This window comes from Rhinolophus ferrumequinum, chromosome 16, assembly GCF_004115265.2.
Source record: "Rhinolophus ferrumequinum isolate MPI-CBG mRhiFer1 chromosome 16, mRhiFer1_v1.p, whole genome shotgun sequence".
NCBI classification, from domain to species: domain Eukaryota; kingdom Metazoa; phylum Chordata; class Mammalia; order Chiroptera; family Rhinolophidae; genus Rhinolophus; species Rhinolophus ferrumequinum.
The window spans coordinates 67,363,070-67,376,781 of record NC_046299.1 but is presented as its reverse complement, the minus strand read 5'-3'; the positions used below and the strand labels follow the sequence as shown (position 1 = coordinate 67,376,781).

At 41.6% G+C, this 13,712-nt stretch overlaps 1 protein-coding gene across 3 annotated transcripts in view; it reads left to right on the top strand.

Moving 5' to 3' along the window:
- The first annotated feature begins 4,086 nt into the window (after positions 1–4,086).
- Positions 4,087–13,712, top strand: part of BMS1 (BMS1 ribosome biogenesis factor) — a 52,626-nt gene continuing 43,000 nt past the window's right edge. For 2 of the 3 annotated variants that reach the window (XM_033131041.1, XM_033131043.1), the window contains exons 1-6: positions 4,087–4,184; positions 5,620–5,837; positions 6,949–7,139; positions 9,926–10,005; positions 12,630–12,818; positions 13,405–13,547. In XM_033131041.1, the coding sequence (XP_032986932.1) occupies positions 5,659–5,837; positions 6,949–7,139; positions 9,926–10,005; positions 12,630–12,818; positions 13,405–13,547 (782 nt within the window). In that variant the 5' untranslated portion in view covers positions 4,087–4,184; positions 5,620–5,658. Of the gene's footprint in view, positions 4,185–4,523; positions 4,601–5,619; positions 5,838–6,948; positions 7,140–9,925; positions 10,006–12,629; positions 12,819–13,404; positions 13,548–13,712 lie in introns of those variants that run through there. The other variant, XM_033131042.1, reaches the window with a different exon arrangement.

The following is a 13,712-nucleotide window of genomic DNA, read 5'->3' as shown; positions in this document are numbered from 1 at the left end:
CTTCAACTCTCCTTTGCTTTTGTTCATCAGTGAGCTCCTTTAGGACCATTTTTGCACATACCTTTCTCATGCCAAGATTTACAGTTAAGATTTTCCTAGTAACTGTTTTTCTATCAATGTTTATTTGATCTGCTACGCTTCTCACAGTCAGCTGACGATTTTGATGCACAACTCGACGAAGTTTTGCAATGTTTTCGTCAGATCTGCTCGTTACTGACCGCCCTGACCTCTCTTCATCAGTGACACATTCTCTCCCCTCAGAAAAACGTTAAATCCATTTGTACACTGCCGTTTTCTTCATGGCATTATCCCCATAAACCTCGACTAACATGTCCCTGATTTCACTTCCACTCTTGCCACGTTTAAAAGGAAATGGAATGTTTGTTTGTTGCTCTAATTCAAACTCAGACAGTCTTGCAAGAGCACACAAAAACATGCAACAACAATAATAAACACCTCTCAGCAAGACTGCCAGCCGTTTACATGAACACAGCTGTGAGACACTGATACGCCAAGGCTACGAAACCCGAACGAGCTGTTTGTACAGCGCTGCCCACGTAAGCGCACCGTGGCAAGTTTGCAGACTTAATTGTCAGACCTCCTGTATCATTTTCCTTAAGTTAGATCATGTGTACACTGGTGTTTATTTTATTCTTTGTATCTTATACACATATTATTTACATTGCAGGACGTTTTTATAGTGGAGGCCAATGGCACTGCATTATTTCATAATGAAAAGAAAGAAGTAGGGCCAGCGGGTGGCTCAGCTGGTTGGGGCGACATGCTCCTAACACCGAGGTCGCCTGTTCGATTCCCACAGGGGCCAGCGAGCTGCGCCCTCTACAGCTAAGATTGTGAACAACGGCTCTCCCTGCAGCTGGGCTGCCGCGAGCTGCTGACGGCTGCTGTGTGCTGCCGCGTGCCTCCATGAGCGGCCGGTGCCCAGTGTGAGTGGCCGGCAACTGCCGTCAGCTGGTGTGTGCTCCGTGGGCTACCGTGTGTGGCCAGCAGCCAGCGTGAGTGACTAGCAGCCAGTGTGAGCTGCTGTGTGCTGCTATGAGCTACCGTGTGCTGCCATGAGTGGCTGGTGGCCAGTGTGAGTGGCCGGCAGCTGGCATGAGTGACCGGCTGCCATCGTGAGCAGCTGGGGATGGGAGTGGGGGTGGGGAGCGCAAGGCTCATAACACCAGCAGCATGGGCCAGGGAGCTGTGTCCTACGCAACTAGACTGAGAAACAATGGCTTGAACCAGACTGGGGGTGGGGGAGGTGGAAGAAAGGGGAGGAAAAAAAAAAGAAAAAGAAAAGAAGTGAGTCGAGTAGGTCCAGCTCACACTCAAGGGTGTAGTCCAGGGCATGAATACCAGGGCGTGGGGGTCCTTGGGGCCACGTCAGAAGCTGCCTACCACTTTTTCATTTTCAAGTCCATTCATTATTCAACAAATAGGTATCAAGCGCTTACCATATGCTAGGCAGTGTTCTAGTCACTTGTGATACGTCAGTGAATAAAACAGACAAAATGGCCAGCCTGTAGGAAGGAGAGAGAGTTAATTACATGTATGTAATTCAAGGTGATAAATGCTATCAAACATAGGGCAGGGTAGCAACACTGGGAGAGTTAGGGGTGAGGGTGGGGAGTCAGGAAAGGCCTCATAGAAAGGGGCAATTGAACAGAAGCTGAAAGGAGGTGAAGAAGTTCGATACATGGGTATCTGGAGGTACAGGAACCAGTGCAAAGACTGCAGGGCAGGAACTCACTGGCATCTTTAAGAAAAAGCACGGAGGCCACTGGCACCGAAGTCCAGCAAGGAAGGGCAGTGTAGTAGGAGACGAGGTCTGAGAAGGAAGGGCCAAAACCTGCTGAGCAGGAGGGTATCATAAGGATTTTGACTTTTTCCTGAAATGAAATGGATGCCGTCAAAGTGTTTTGAGCAGAGGAATGACATCATCTTATATATTTTTGTTTTATAAACTTAAAAAAATTAAAAGACTATACACTCAGAAAGCACATAAAACACAAGTGTATAGCTTAATAAATATTTACCAAGTGAACAATCCGTCAGCTAGTACCCAATGAGGAAACAGCATCACCAGCACTCCAGAAGCTGCCCACATGACCCCTCCCGGTCATACCTCCCTTCTTCTACAAAAGTAACATTATCTTGACTTTTATTGCCAGATACCAATTTTGCCTAATTTCAAACTTTATATAAATGGAATCATACATGTTCTCCTTTGTGTCTGGCTTCTTTTGCCAAACCTCATCAATGTTGTTGGTCATAGTAGTTTATTTTCACTGTTATATATTGCTCCATTGTATGAATATACCAGCTTAGTCATGCTTTTGCTGCTGGTCTTTTGCAGTTTTCTCAGTTTGGACAATGCTATGAACATTCTTGTACATGTCTTTCAGTATATATCTCTGTCACTGGCTATAGGTATACATAATAAATAGGCTGGACCATTTTCCAAAGTGTTTGAACCCGTGGTGTTTAGATTCCCAGTGGTGCTTCATGTTTTAACAGGATCACTCTGGCTGCTGCACTGTGAAGTGAATGTACAAGGGGAAGGGTGGAAAACAGGAAGACTGATCAAGAGGTTTTCCAGTCATTCCTAGCAGTGATCAGGTGGGGTTCAGCCCAGAGTGGTATTACTGGAGATGGTGACGATAAAAGGTTGGGTTCTGATTATATTTTAAAGGTAAAGTCAACAGGAATTTCCTGACAGGATGGATATGGAGAACAGAAAAAAGACATGGGGCAAGGATGTGCCTGAGGTGTTTGGCCCAATCAACTTTATGGATGGAATTGTCATCAACTGAGATAAAAGCTGTGCAGCCAGTTTGAGAGGGAGGATCAGGAGATTTGACATGGGCATGTCACATCTGAGATTGCCTATTAGCTATTCAAAGGGATGTGTCAGGGAGGCAGCTGTCATTCAAGAGAGAGGCCTGAGTCATTGATAGAAATTTGGGAGTTGTTGGAAAATTGGAGTGGAAAGTTGTTGGAAAGGTTGGAGTGGAAGGCTTCGGGAGTTGCAGTCCTTGGACCTGACAAGGTCTAGGGTATGATCACAGGGGAATGGGACTGAGCTAAAACAGAAGACAAGAGTGGGATTCATGGAGCCAAGGAGATGTTAGGAGTATAACCTGTATACTGAAATCTCCAAGAAGTAAGAGGGGTAGTGCTGGAGTTACAAAATTCTAAGCTCATCACCGATGAGGGAAGTCTGTGCCCTGTAGGGTAGCCTCCCTAGCAAAGCAAAGTGTATAGTGAAGCAGAGTGAATACCTGTGGGATGCTGAGGGAGAAATCAAGCTTGCTGTGAAGGGCGTGCATGGGGGGTCTCCGTTAGTATAGTTCTGTGGGGCAGAAGAACTGAGCCCTGAGGAGGCACTGGTAGGATTATATTGAAAAGAAAAACCTCCAAGACAAGAGGGAGATACAAACTCTGAAAATGTACCTAGTTTTGTAGGCACAGGGCATCCACCTCACCTGAGATGGGGGCTAGGAAAACTCCAAGACAGTCCCTCAGGTGGGACTGGGCAAACCTGTGCTAGAAAACTGCAAGAGGTTGCGTTCTCCATGCAAAGTCCCTTCTAAGAACAGAAAGGCCGAGGCACTTCATGCCGGGTTAGTTCGTCCCTGCCCTCAAAGTCTGTTGGTCCTGGTAAAGGAGGGAATTATAACACTAAAAGAGCCCGAGAAATGCCCAGTTCTGCCATCGGTAAGTATGAGCAAGATGACGAGCCACAGCGACTCCCGGTCGAGGGACACTCCTTTAGGCCAGGCGGGAGAGGTAGTGCCTGGGGCTTTCGGAGGGGACGGGAGCGGGGGCCAGGCCGCACGGTCGCCACGGCCCGCGGGGGGCACGCCGGGACGCGCAGTGCTGGTGCTCAGAGTCCCGGCTCTGTACACAGGACTTGCTGTGGAACCTCGCTTCCCGCCCGGACCTGCGACTCCCGGTGCGCGGCTCCAGGTGGAACACACCGCGCAGACGTCACGTGTGCCCACCCTCAGCCAATCACGAGTCTTCCTTCCGGCTTTCCCCGAAAGTCTTCCCTTCCCGGTCTCTTTCTTCTGCCCCAGCCTTGTTTCCCGCCGGCGAGTAGAGTACCCGCGTTGGGTGCCTTTCCGTTTCCGGCGTTGCCCATGCGGGCCTGAGGAGGACTGGCAGCTGTGAACCCGGTAAGGGCTGTGGGCTTGGGGAGGCGGCGGCAGTAGGATCTCCCGGGCTGGGGCTCTGGGAGGATCGCGAGTCGCGCGCATGGTAGGGTCTTCATTCGGTCTCTCGGGCAGTCTGTCTCCGAGGAGTGCCTCAGGCGCTGGATAGACACAGTTCATACCTGCCGGAGATGTACTCCCAGGTCTTTGGGGGACTGGCTGAATGAATTCGTGCTGAGAGAGGAGGTGGTGGGGAGAGTTAACAGGTGGTTTCGGGCCTTGGTAATCGTAGCAGGTAACAACTGAGTCAGGTCTGTTGACTTCAAATTGTGCTTTTTCTCCTCCCATCCCCCACCCCAAAAGGAGAAAGGCATCGCGGACGTACAAGTTCAAAACCCAAATATAGTAGAGAAGAAAAGTAATGTCCTGAAATCACATAGGTATTTATTTTCAAAGCGTTCCTAGAACCCAGCTCTCCCAACTCCCTGCTGGTTCATGCTGGTGCTTGTGGACTTTATTTCCGCTGGCGCGAGTCTGGGGGAAATCTGACTGAGCTGCGGTGCAGCCTTCTGATGTGGCCCACACTGCCTGGCACGGAAGACATTAGTTTGAATTTCCTCCGCTAGTCAGAGCATAGCTGTAGCCATCTCCTGGCACAGTGCCTAGCACATCATAGGCAGACACAAATATTTATTGAACTGAAATTAATTCAATACCTTAATTGAATGACGTGACCTCCCAATACCCCCCGCCCCCACCCTTTCCAGCGGTTCTCAGGTTATGGGCCGTGAATTCCTGGGACGCTCAGAAATCCTTGTAAGAGGTTCTCCAAATCCATGTGGTCTCCAGGCATTATCCACAACCAATCATATCTCACACGCAGATATTACTATTTTTTTAAGTGTATATAGGTGATTGTTATAATTGAAAAGTTTTACAGAATCAAACTAAAAGTAATACCGCTATCATGTTGGAGTGTTACTGAAATTCTTTATTTTTTTAAATAAAATACCTTAAAAATAGTTTAAGTTTGGAAGCAGCTGATATTTAGGGCTGAGCTGTCCAGTATATGGTAACCACTAGTCACATATGACTATTTAAATATAGAGTTGCATTAAAATTAAATTTCAGTTTCTCAGTTTCATTTGGTACATTTTAAATTCTCAGTAGCCACATGTGGCTACTGTGTTGAGAAAGTGTAGCTATAGAATATTTCCATCATTGCAGAAATGGACAGTGCTGATGTAGACACTTAAGATGAATAAACAGTAATCTAAGCAGATGTAACTAATCTAATTTATAGCATAACAGAGGAGTGAAATTGGGGATAATATTAAGCAGTTTCTACCCCTGTTAGGTCAACAATTGCATATCTCTTCATAAAGAAATAAATGTATTGTTTTTCCTTGGTTGTTGTCTAGAGTGTAAAATGCTTTCCACCCCTTCTCCCCGCATTCAGTGTAGTTTAGGGTTACTTGTGAATTGGTAAAAAGCCACTATGGAAACGAAGGACCAGAAGAAACACAGGAAGAAAAACAGTGGGCCTAAAGCTCAGAAAAAAAAGAAACGGCATCTGCAAGATCTCCAGCTTGGAGATGAGGAGGAGGATGCCCAAAAGAGAAATCCCAGAGCTTTTTCAGTCCAGTCTGCTGTGCGGATGGCTCGATCCTTCCATAGGTATGTGAGCTGGATTCATGTTTTCTTTTTAAACAGTAGGAGCCTCTCCAGATGATGTTTGGATTCAGTTCTAAAGGACATGGAGATGTGTGCCATATTTTTTTTACTAAAGCATGAGGAGTTTTTCCTTTGGAAGCTCCCTTGCCTCCAGCATCTGCACAGTGATGGCTTTTTTTGCCCAAGAGAAAAGCTGAGGAGTTTTTCTTTACAGAATTTGTTTGCAAACTTTAAACAATTTTTGTGGTAATGCCCTGTTTCCCCGAAAATAAGACCTAGCCAGACAATCAGCTCTACTGCATCTTTTGGATCAAAAATTAATATAAGACCCAATATTATATTATATTATATTACATTACATTATATTATATTATAAAGACCCGGTATTGTATTATATTATATTATACCTGGTCTTATATTACTATAAGACCCAGTCTTATAAGACTGGGTCTTACATTAATTTTTGCTCCAAAAGACACATTACAGCTGATTGTCGGGCTAGGTCTTATTTTCGGGGAAACACGGTAGATGTGCTTGTGCTTTTTTTCCCTGGATATGAGTCATATAATTGTAATATATATAGTATTAAATAGCTTTATTTAATGAATCCTAATATACTAAGTAGTATACTTTAAACATTATTGAATTGAATTCTCCCAGTAAGAGGGTCACATTTAACCCCAAAGCCTCTGCTCTTACTCATTGTGATACACTGCCTCCATGTTGGCCTTTTATTTTCCTTTTAAACTATTATAGTCAACTGAAAGCAATCAGATTTAAGGTCTGTATAGTTTTCATTCTACTAATGAAGTCAATCTGTTATATCTGTTATATGTTTACTGAAGTGGTTATTTGGATTGGAGCCAGAAGTTAATAAGTTAATTGTATCCATATACTGCGTTTCCCCAAAAATAAGACTGGGTCTTATTTTAATTTTTGCTCCAAAAGATGCATTAGGGCTTATGTTCAGGGCCTGTCATCCTGAAAAATTATGCTAAGGCTTATTTTCGGGGAAACACGGTATTGTCCTACTCTCTTTAAAATCTTTACTTATAAAGGTAATAACTTTTATATTTTGAAAATGAATTTACTTTTTTTTTTTTCATACAATTAGGACTCAGGATTTGAAGACAAAAAAGCATCACATTCCAGTGGTTGATCGAACTCCACTAGAGCCCCCACCAATAGTGGTGGTAGTGATGGGGCCTCCAAAAGTCGGAAAGAGCACGTTGATCCAATGCCTCATTCGGAACTTCACCAGGCAGAAGCTGACGGAGATCAGAGGCCCTGTAACGATTGTGTCTGGTACGTGGCAGGTGTTGTCATTTTCTTGACTGATAAATGTTAATATCGTCACTTCGTACTACCTCTCTTGTAGTTTTACTAAGTTGGCTGTAGCTTCAGAAAAAGATAGATTCCCAGAGATAATAATGATGTAGCTGTATACCTTGTTCTGACTGCTGTATGGATTTGCCAGGTGTGTTCTTCTGAAAGGCTTGGCAGGCCTGGGCACGCTGGCTTTGTTGTGGTGAGCACCTTATTTAACAGCGAGTACCTGCTATGTGCCAAGCATGCCTGCTTTCCCTCATGAAGCCACAATCTTGTGGAAGTGAGGGAGTTCTCTCTTTTTCCTGTGGGACTTATCTGTTCTGGGAGATGGTGACTTTTCTCAATTTGAGGGAAGATGAAACAAATTTCCAAAATGGCAGTGATAGAATCTGAAATCTCTTGTTAGAGCAGTAACGTACAGTTTACCCTTGACCTGCATTGGTCCACTAATATGTGGATTTATACAGTTGGCTGTCTGTATCCCTGGGTTTTTGTAATGACGAGCAGGGAAAAGAAGGAGGAGGGACACATGCTAGAGTGGGGCTAATGAATTTATTTAGCAATATCTAATCAATTATTTAGCAATATGTAACAGTAAAAGAAAAAGGCAATTAATAAAATATGTTAATGTCAGAAAGTATAGGTGGTTAAAACTAAACTATATACATTGATAACGAGGTCATGTTAAAGGAGTACACATACATGTAAGTTTAAGAGATCCCAACATATGTTTACTATTGATCAAAAATCACTTGGCTAAATATACAAATAACATCAGTGAGGAGTATCCAAAAGCAGTAATAAGCTTTATAGGATAGTAACTATTACAGTAGATGCCAAAAGCTCACCAAACCGGGGGAGAACAACACTGGAAAAGTCATAAATCAAAACCTTGCCAGGTCTGTAGCTGAGACAAACTCAGGCCTCTCCCACATTGGTGTTTGCTAGTTCCCAGGAATGTTGCTACTATTGTCTTTGATTTTGTTAGAAGTCAAGCTGTCTTCTGATGTTATAAGCTACATGCTGCATATAAGTTTTTAAGGTGTTAACAATCTGAAGAACGTTGCTGGTGGTGGTGGTGGTGGTGTTGTTGTTAGAAGTTAGGACGTCTTCTGATGTAAGCTGCAAGCTGCATATAAGTTTTCTAGATGCTGACAAGTTCTCAAGAAGGCTAACCGTGGGGAACAACACTGGAGAGGTCGGGAACCAGCCAGACCTCACCAGGTTCGCTGCTGAAAGTCAGGACATCCCCTGGTGTAAGCTGCATGTTGCTGGAAGTCTTCAAAATGTTAGAATGATGAGAAATCACCAATGACAAATGACCAAATAACGAAATAATAATAATAATGATAATTGTCAACTGAGGTCTGTCTTACATATTTTCTCAGATGTACCTTAGAGCCAAGTTCTTTGTTTTTGCCTTCCCCTCCGGGAATAGCCAGTTCCGGGAGAGTCCGGCTGTTACTAATATGAATGTTGTCCATCCGGCCAAAGGGCCAATTCATCTGGATAAGTAATATCTGCTGTTCTTGCTTGGGACCATCAGCCCAAGGTCTTCCAAAGCCTGTCATGTCACCCTGATATAACTTAGCTACTTCTTCACTTTGTCTGCTGATGTGGGCGAAACACACAGAACAAAGAGGGAACTCTCTCAACCCCGGATCAAGAATTTCTTTAACCCTAAGCTAACCATCACCTCACAACACAGACGGAACAAAACAACATCATCTCATATCTCCCCTATTCGAGAGAATGAGACCAAACAGAAAAACAACCTCATCTCATGTCTCTCCTGCTGGGCGAATGAGACCAAAGGGGGACAGAAAAACAACCTCATCCCATATCTCCCCTGCTCAGGAGAATGAGACCAAAGGGGGAATTTACTCAACCCCTGATCACAGCACAGAAATCACCTCACATATAGGAACAGACAAAAGCTAATAGACAAAAGCTCACATCAACCAATGAAGGCAAACTTTCCTCAACATCTACTCTACAGTTTTGCATCCACAGATTCAACCAACTGTGGATCAAAAACAGTATTTTTCAGTCTGCAGTTGGGAGTCTGCAGGTGTGGAGGGCTGACTATATGCATTGTTCTATACCAGTTTGTATAAGGAACTTGAACACCCACAGATTTTGGCATCTGTGGAATTCCTGGAACCCACCCCCCATGGATACCAAGGGAAGACTGAGGTTTTGGGGAAGTCAAAAGTTATATATGTGGATTTTCCACTTTGGGGAGGTTGGTGCCCTAACCCCTCGTTGTTCAAGGGTCAACTGTAGTTGGATTGAGGTTTTTCTTTGTCTTTAAGGCATTTGTAGCATGGTGAGTGATTTCTTTTAACTTAATTTAGAAATAATAATTGTTCCATGCACATTCGGTTACATTAGGTCTGGTGATGTTTTATAGTGATAATGGGAACTTTTGGTAGAGAGAGAAGCATTGGCCCACTGCTGAACAGCAGGATCAGCGTCATCATAAAACCTACTTGTCTGCCTATTCTAGTCAGAATGTTATCTGTTTGAGCACTTTATTCATATGAGTAGACTTTTGATATTTTAAAAACAGAGAACATAGTGAAAAAAACCCAAGAAGGAATATATTTGATCAGATTTCTCCTATAAAAATGAACTTTTGACATACTCTTGTAAGTGTGTATGGTGTTTTACTGGATGCAATTAAAAATGATAATTAGAGTTAATGGATATATTTTTTCAAGATTTGTTTAAAAATAAAATCTTTGTCTTTTCGATTATAGGTAAAAAACGCAGACTTACCATTATTGAATGTGGGTGTGACATTAACATGATGATTGATCTGGCTAAAGTAGCAGATTTGGTAAGTCAGTGAGGGCAGTGTGGATTTTCGATGGGGACTTACAAAAGTGTGGTAGGTTATTTATCTCATATTGACGGGAAGAAAGGTGTATGGTTATTAAAGGCATGGTGAGTATCATAAGGGATGAAAGAGATGTATTTGAATTGATGATTATGATAATTATTGTTATAATAAAAATGGAATGCGTACAATAAAATGTATTCTAAAATCTAAAAACAAGTACCACTTCTCGGACCCTCCCTGGGCACTGTGCTAACAGTTCTCTATATATTTAGCCCATCTAAGCTCTAGTGCCGTAGAGCTAAGTCGGTATTATCTCCCATTTACATATGATGAAAGCAAGGCTCCCAGAAGTTAAATAATTTGTCTGAGGATGGGAACTCTGCTCCTGATGGTGCCAGACCCTCTGTTCTAAATGATTATGATAAAATAAATACATGGATTGCCCTTGAGAAGTTGTCAGAGTTTATAATAAAAAATCTATACAGTACTTAGCATATGGAAATTGTGCCGCTTTGATTGCATTTACAGAAATGATAGTTTATTAATTATTTTTTAAGCTAGCAAAAATAAAGCCAATATGATAAAAAATAAGCCATATTGATTAGTAAGTGATACCTTGGTTTTTTTTTTTTTTTGATTCAACACTTCCTGGATAGTTGTTTGGTAACTGAGCTACAGATATTGTCCTTTGGCCCAGGAACTCTTCTAAAGTATAAAAAGTAATTTAATGTAGATGTTATGGCTATGCCATTTTAATATCAGAAAACTAAATACTACTCAAATTTTGAACATGTAATGCTACCATTAATAAATATAAGTGTGTTATTGTCAACACAAAATAGTATAAACTTATTAAATCTTGTATATTTGAAATGATTGAAATAGTTTAGCATATGAGTCATTAGTTTCTCTTTTTTGTAGAAGAGAAACTTGATATAAGTCCCTAATTTTGAAAGCGTGTACATATTAAGAAAGATGTCTTTCATATACATCTTTTTAAGATTTAAAAAGGAACACATGCCTTTGGTAAAATATTCAAACTGTGCTACAGGGTACATACAATGCATGTTTTGTCTTTTTTTTACTCTGACCCCTAATCTCTCAGTTCCCCTCAAAGCAGTATCTTTTCAGATACGTCTAAATACACATACAACCCTTTTAAAGCATGCACTGTTTATTATACACTGTTTTGTGCTTTGCTTTTTTCACTTAATATGTCTTGGAGGTATATAATAAGTACTATAGCTTAGCCTTATTCTCTTTCAGTATTCAATGTGTATACCTTAATTTATTTAAATTAAGTTGGCGTATGTTGATTGCTTTACTCTGGGTTGTTATAAAGCCTCCACATCACAGCAAAGGCACACATAATACATGGTTTGTGTATGCGTGCACACATGTGTGCATTGAAGGAGTAATATGGCCTTCATTTAGCTTTAGTTGATGCAGACTGTCAGAGAGGAGACTATTTGCCACCTACTCTGATCCTACAACTGATTGCTTGCCTCTTGGTACTCCATGGAGTCCGATGGGGGGTAGGGCTGTCCCACAGCCAGCCCACTGACTTCAGCCTGCTCTAGTGCTGCACAGCCCTGTGTGTGGCTTAGCCTCTACTCAGCAGCAGCAGCCATGCCTTTCTGCAGTGCTCCGTGGCCCACCTTCATGTATTTTGAATATTATGAATATTCTGTAATTTAATCAAAGACATATTTTTCTGGGTTTTTAAAACTACTTTTTGTTAGCTACAGAAAGATGAGAACAGAGATGTCTTTACTGTCTTAAAACTAAAAATCTCCAGGAATCAACTCTGAAATTATTTTGCATATTTGAAGAGTCATAAATTTTAAAAATTGATCTTCTTCTGTTTTCTTATAGATTACCATTTATAACTTCACTGTCTTTTGACTCAATTCTAAACTGGTAGCTTCTTTTTTTAGTTTTGGGGCAATTATATATTATAAATTAACATATAAGATAGAGCTTTCCTACTTCATACTTTCCAGCAAAAAAACTTTTTGAGAAGATTGAAACAAAAATGTTTGGTTTTTCTGTACATTTTTTATATGTTTCATTTATTACCACTTCCTCCCATTTTTTGGATTTCAGAGATCTGTTATTTGGTTTCCTTGTTAGAGACCTGTTATTTGGCTTAAAAACACCTTACGAAAAACTTAATTTCTTGAAGTGAGGACTTTTCAGGTAAGGGCCTAATTAGACCCAGCTTTTTCTGAGTTATTTCTTATACATCCAAATTCTTGAAATGGAAGTTTCTATCATGGTGGACATTTTCTCATGGTTGGATTTTAAGAGCAAGTCAAAGGGTGGGTTTTCTTCTGTGTCATGGTAATCCCTAACTAATCATTTGATTTAGTCTAGAGCAGGAGTTGGCACTTTTTTTCTGTAAAGGGCCAGATAGTAAATATTTTAGGCTTTGGGGGTCAGAGTTTGTGTTGCAACTACTTAACTCTGCAGTTGTAGTTCAAAAGCAGACGTCGGTAATAAGTAAATGAAATAACGTGGCTTTGTTCCGGGATAATGTGAGTTGGATTTGGTCCACATGCTGTAGTTTTATGATGATCTGTTTTGGGTAATTTCCTTGAGAAATTGTCTTCTGCTTTTAGGTTCTGATGCTTATAGATGCCAGCTTCGGGTTTGAAATGGAAACGTTTGAGTTTCTAAACATCTGTCAAGTACATGGCTTTCCCAAAATTATGGGTGTTCTCACTCACCTAGATTCCTTCAAGTATAATAAGCAACTGAAGAAGACAAAGAAGCGATTAAAACACAGGTTCTGGACGGAAGTCTACCCGGTAGGAGGAGAATAAATTATTGAATGCTAATATTGTAATCTTTTAAAAATAGATGGAATGAGTAAGAGAGATTAACAAGCATCTCTATAGGACTCACCCCCCTGAGTTTCCTTTATATATCTGTTCATAGTCCCTGGCATGTTTCCCCGAGGTAGTCTTTAGTCTGGACTGTTATTGTGTCTCATTTGTCTCTGTCTTCCCCAGCACCAGGCAGTGTTTGGCTCTAAGTGTTTTAGATTTGTGGCTTAGTGGAGTTCATCTAAAGTTTCTCACAGTTACAGGCCCGTTGGTCATAAGGTTTTTTTCTGTGCCCACAAACCTCACTGCCCTCTGTGTGCAATACTCCAGACAGATGCCACTGCTTGGTTGGAGAGCAGCCTTGGAACTAAATGTATTTGCAGTTCTGCCCCTATAGAGCCCTAGCAGGATGATTCCTGAAAGAAGCGAGAGAAGTTCTGGAAGCTTTGTCACAGTGGTTTGCTAGAAGTCTCCCTTTCTTAGGTTGCTTCTTGGTTAGAGGCCTTTATTTTGGTGCAATATTGAATTTAGTTGAAATTTATTTGTTTTTATTTTTTTTAATGCTTAGGGTGCCAAGCTGTTCTACCTTTCTGGAATGGTACATGGAGAATATCAAAACCAAGAAATTCACAATCTAGGCCGTTTTATTACAGTTATGAAGTTTAGGCCGCTTACATGGCAAACTTCTCACCCTTATATCCTGGCAGACAGGTAAAAAAGGAAATGTACATCTTTTTCTTTCTTGCCCATCTATTTCAAAGCTAAGAAGGTTAAAAAAAGAACAGCTTGTTTTATGCTTATTTTTGAATGGGGGGGGGAAAGGTGGTTGATGGAGATACCTACTTTTTTGTATCATTACTTAAAGATGCTGTGTTG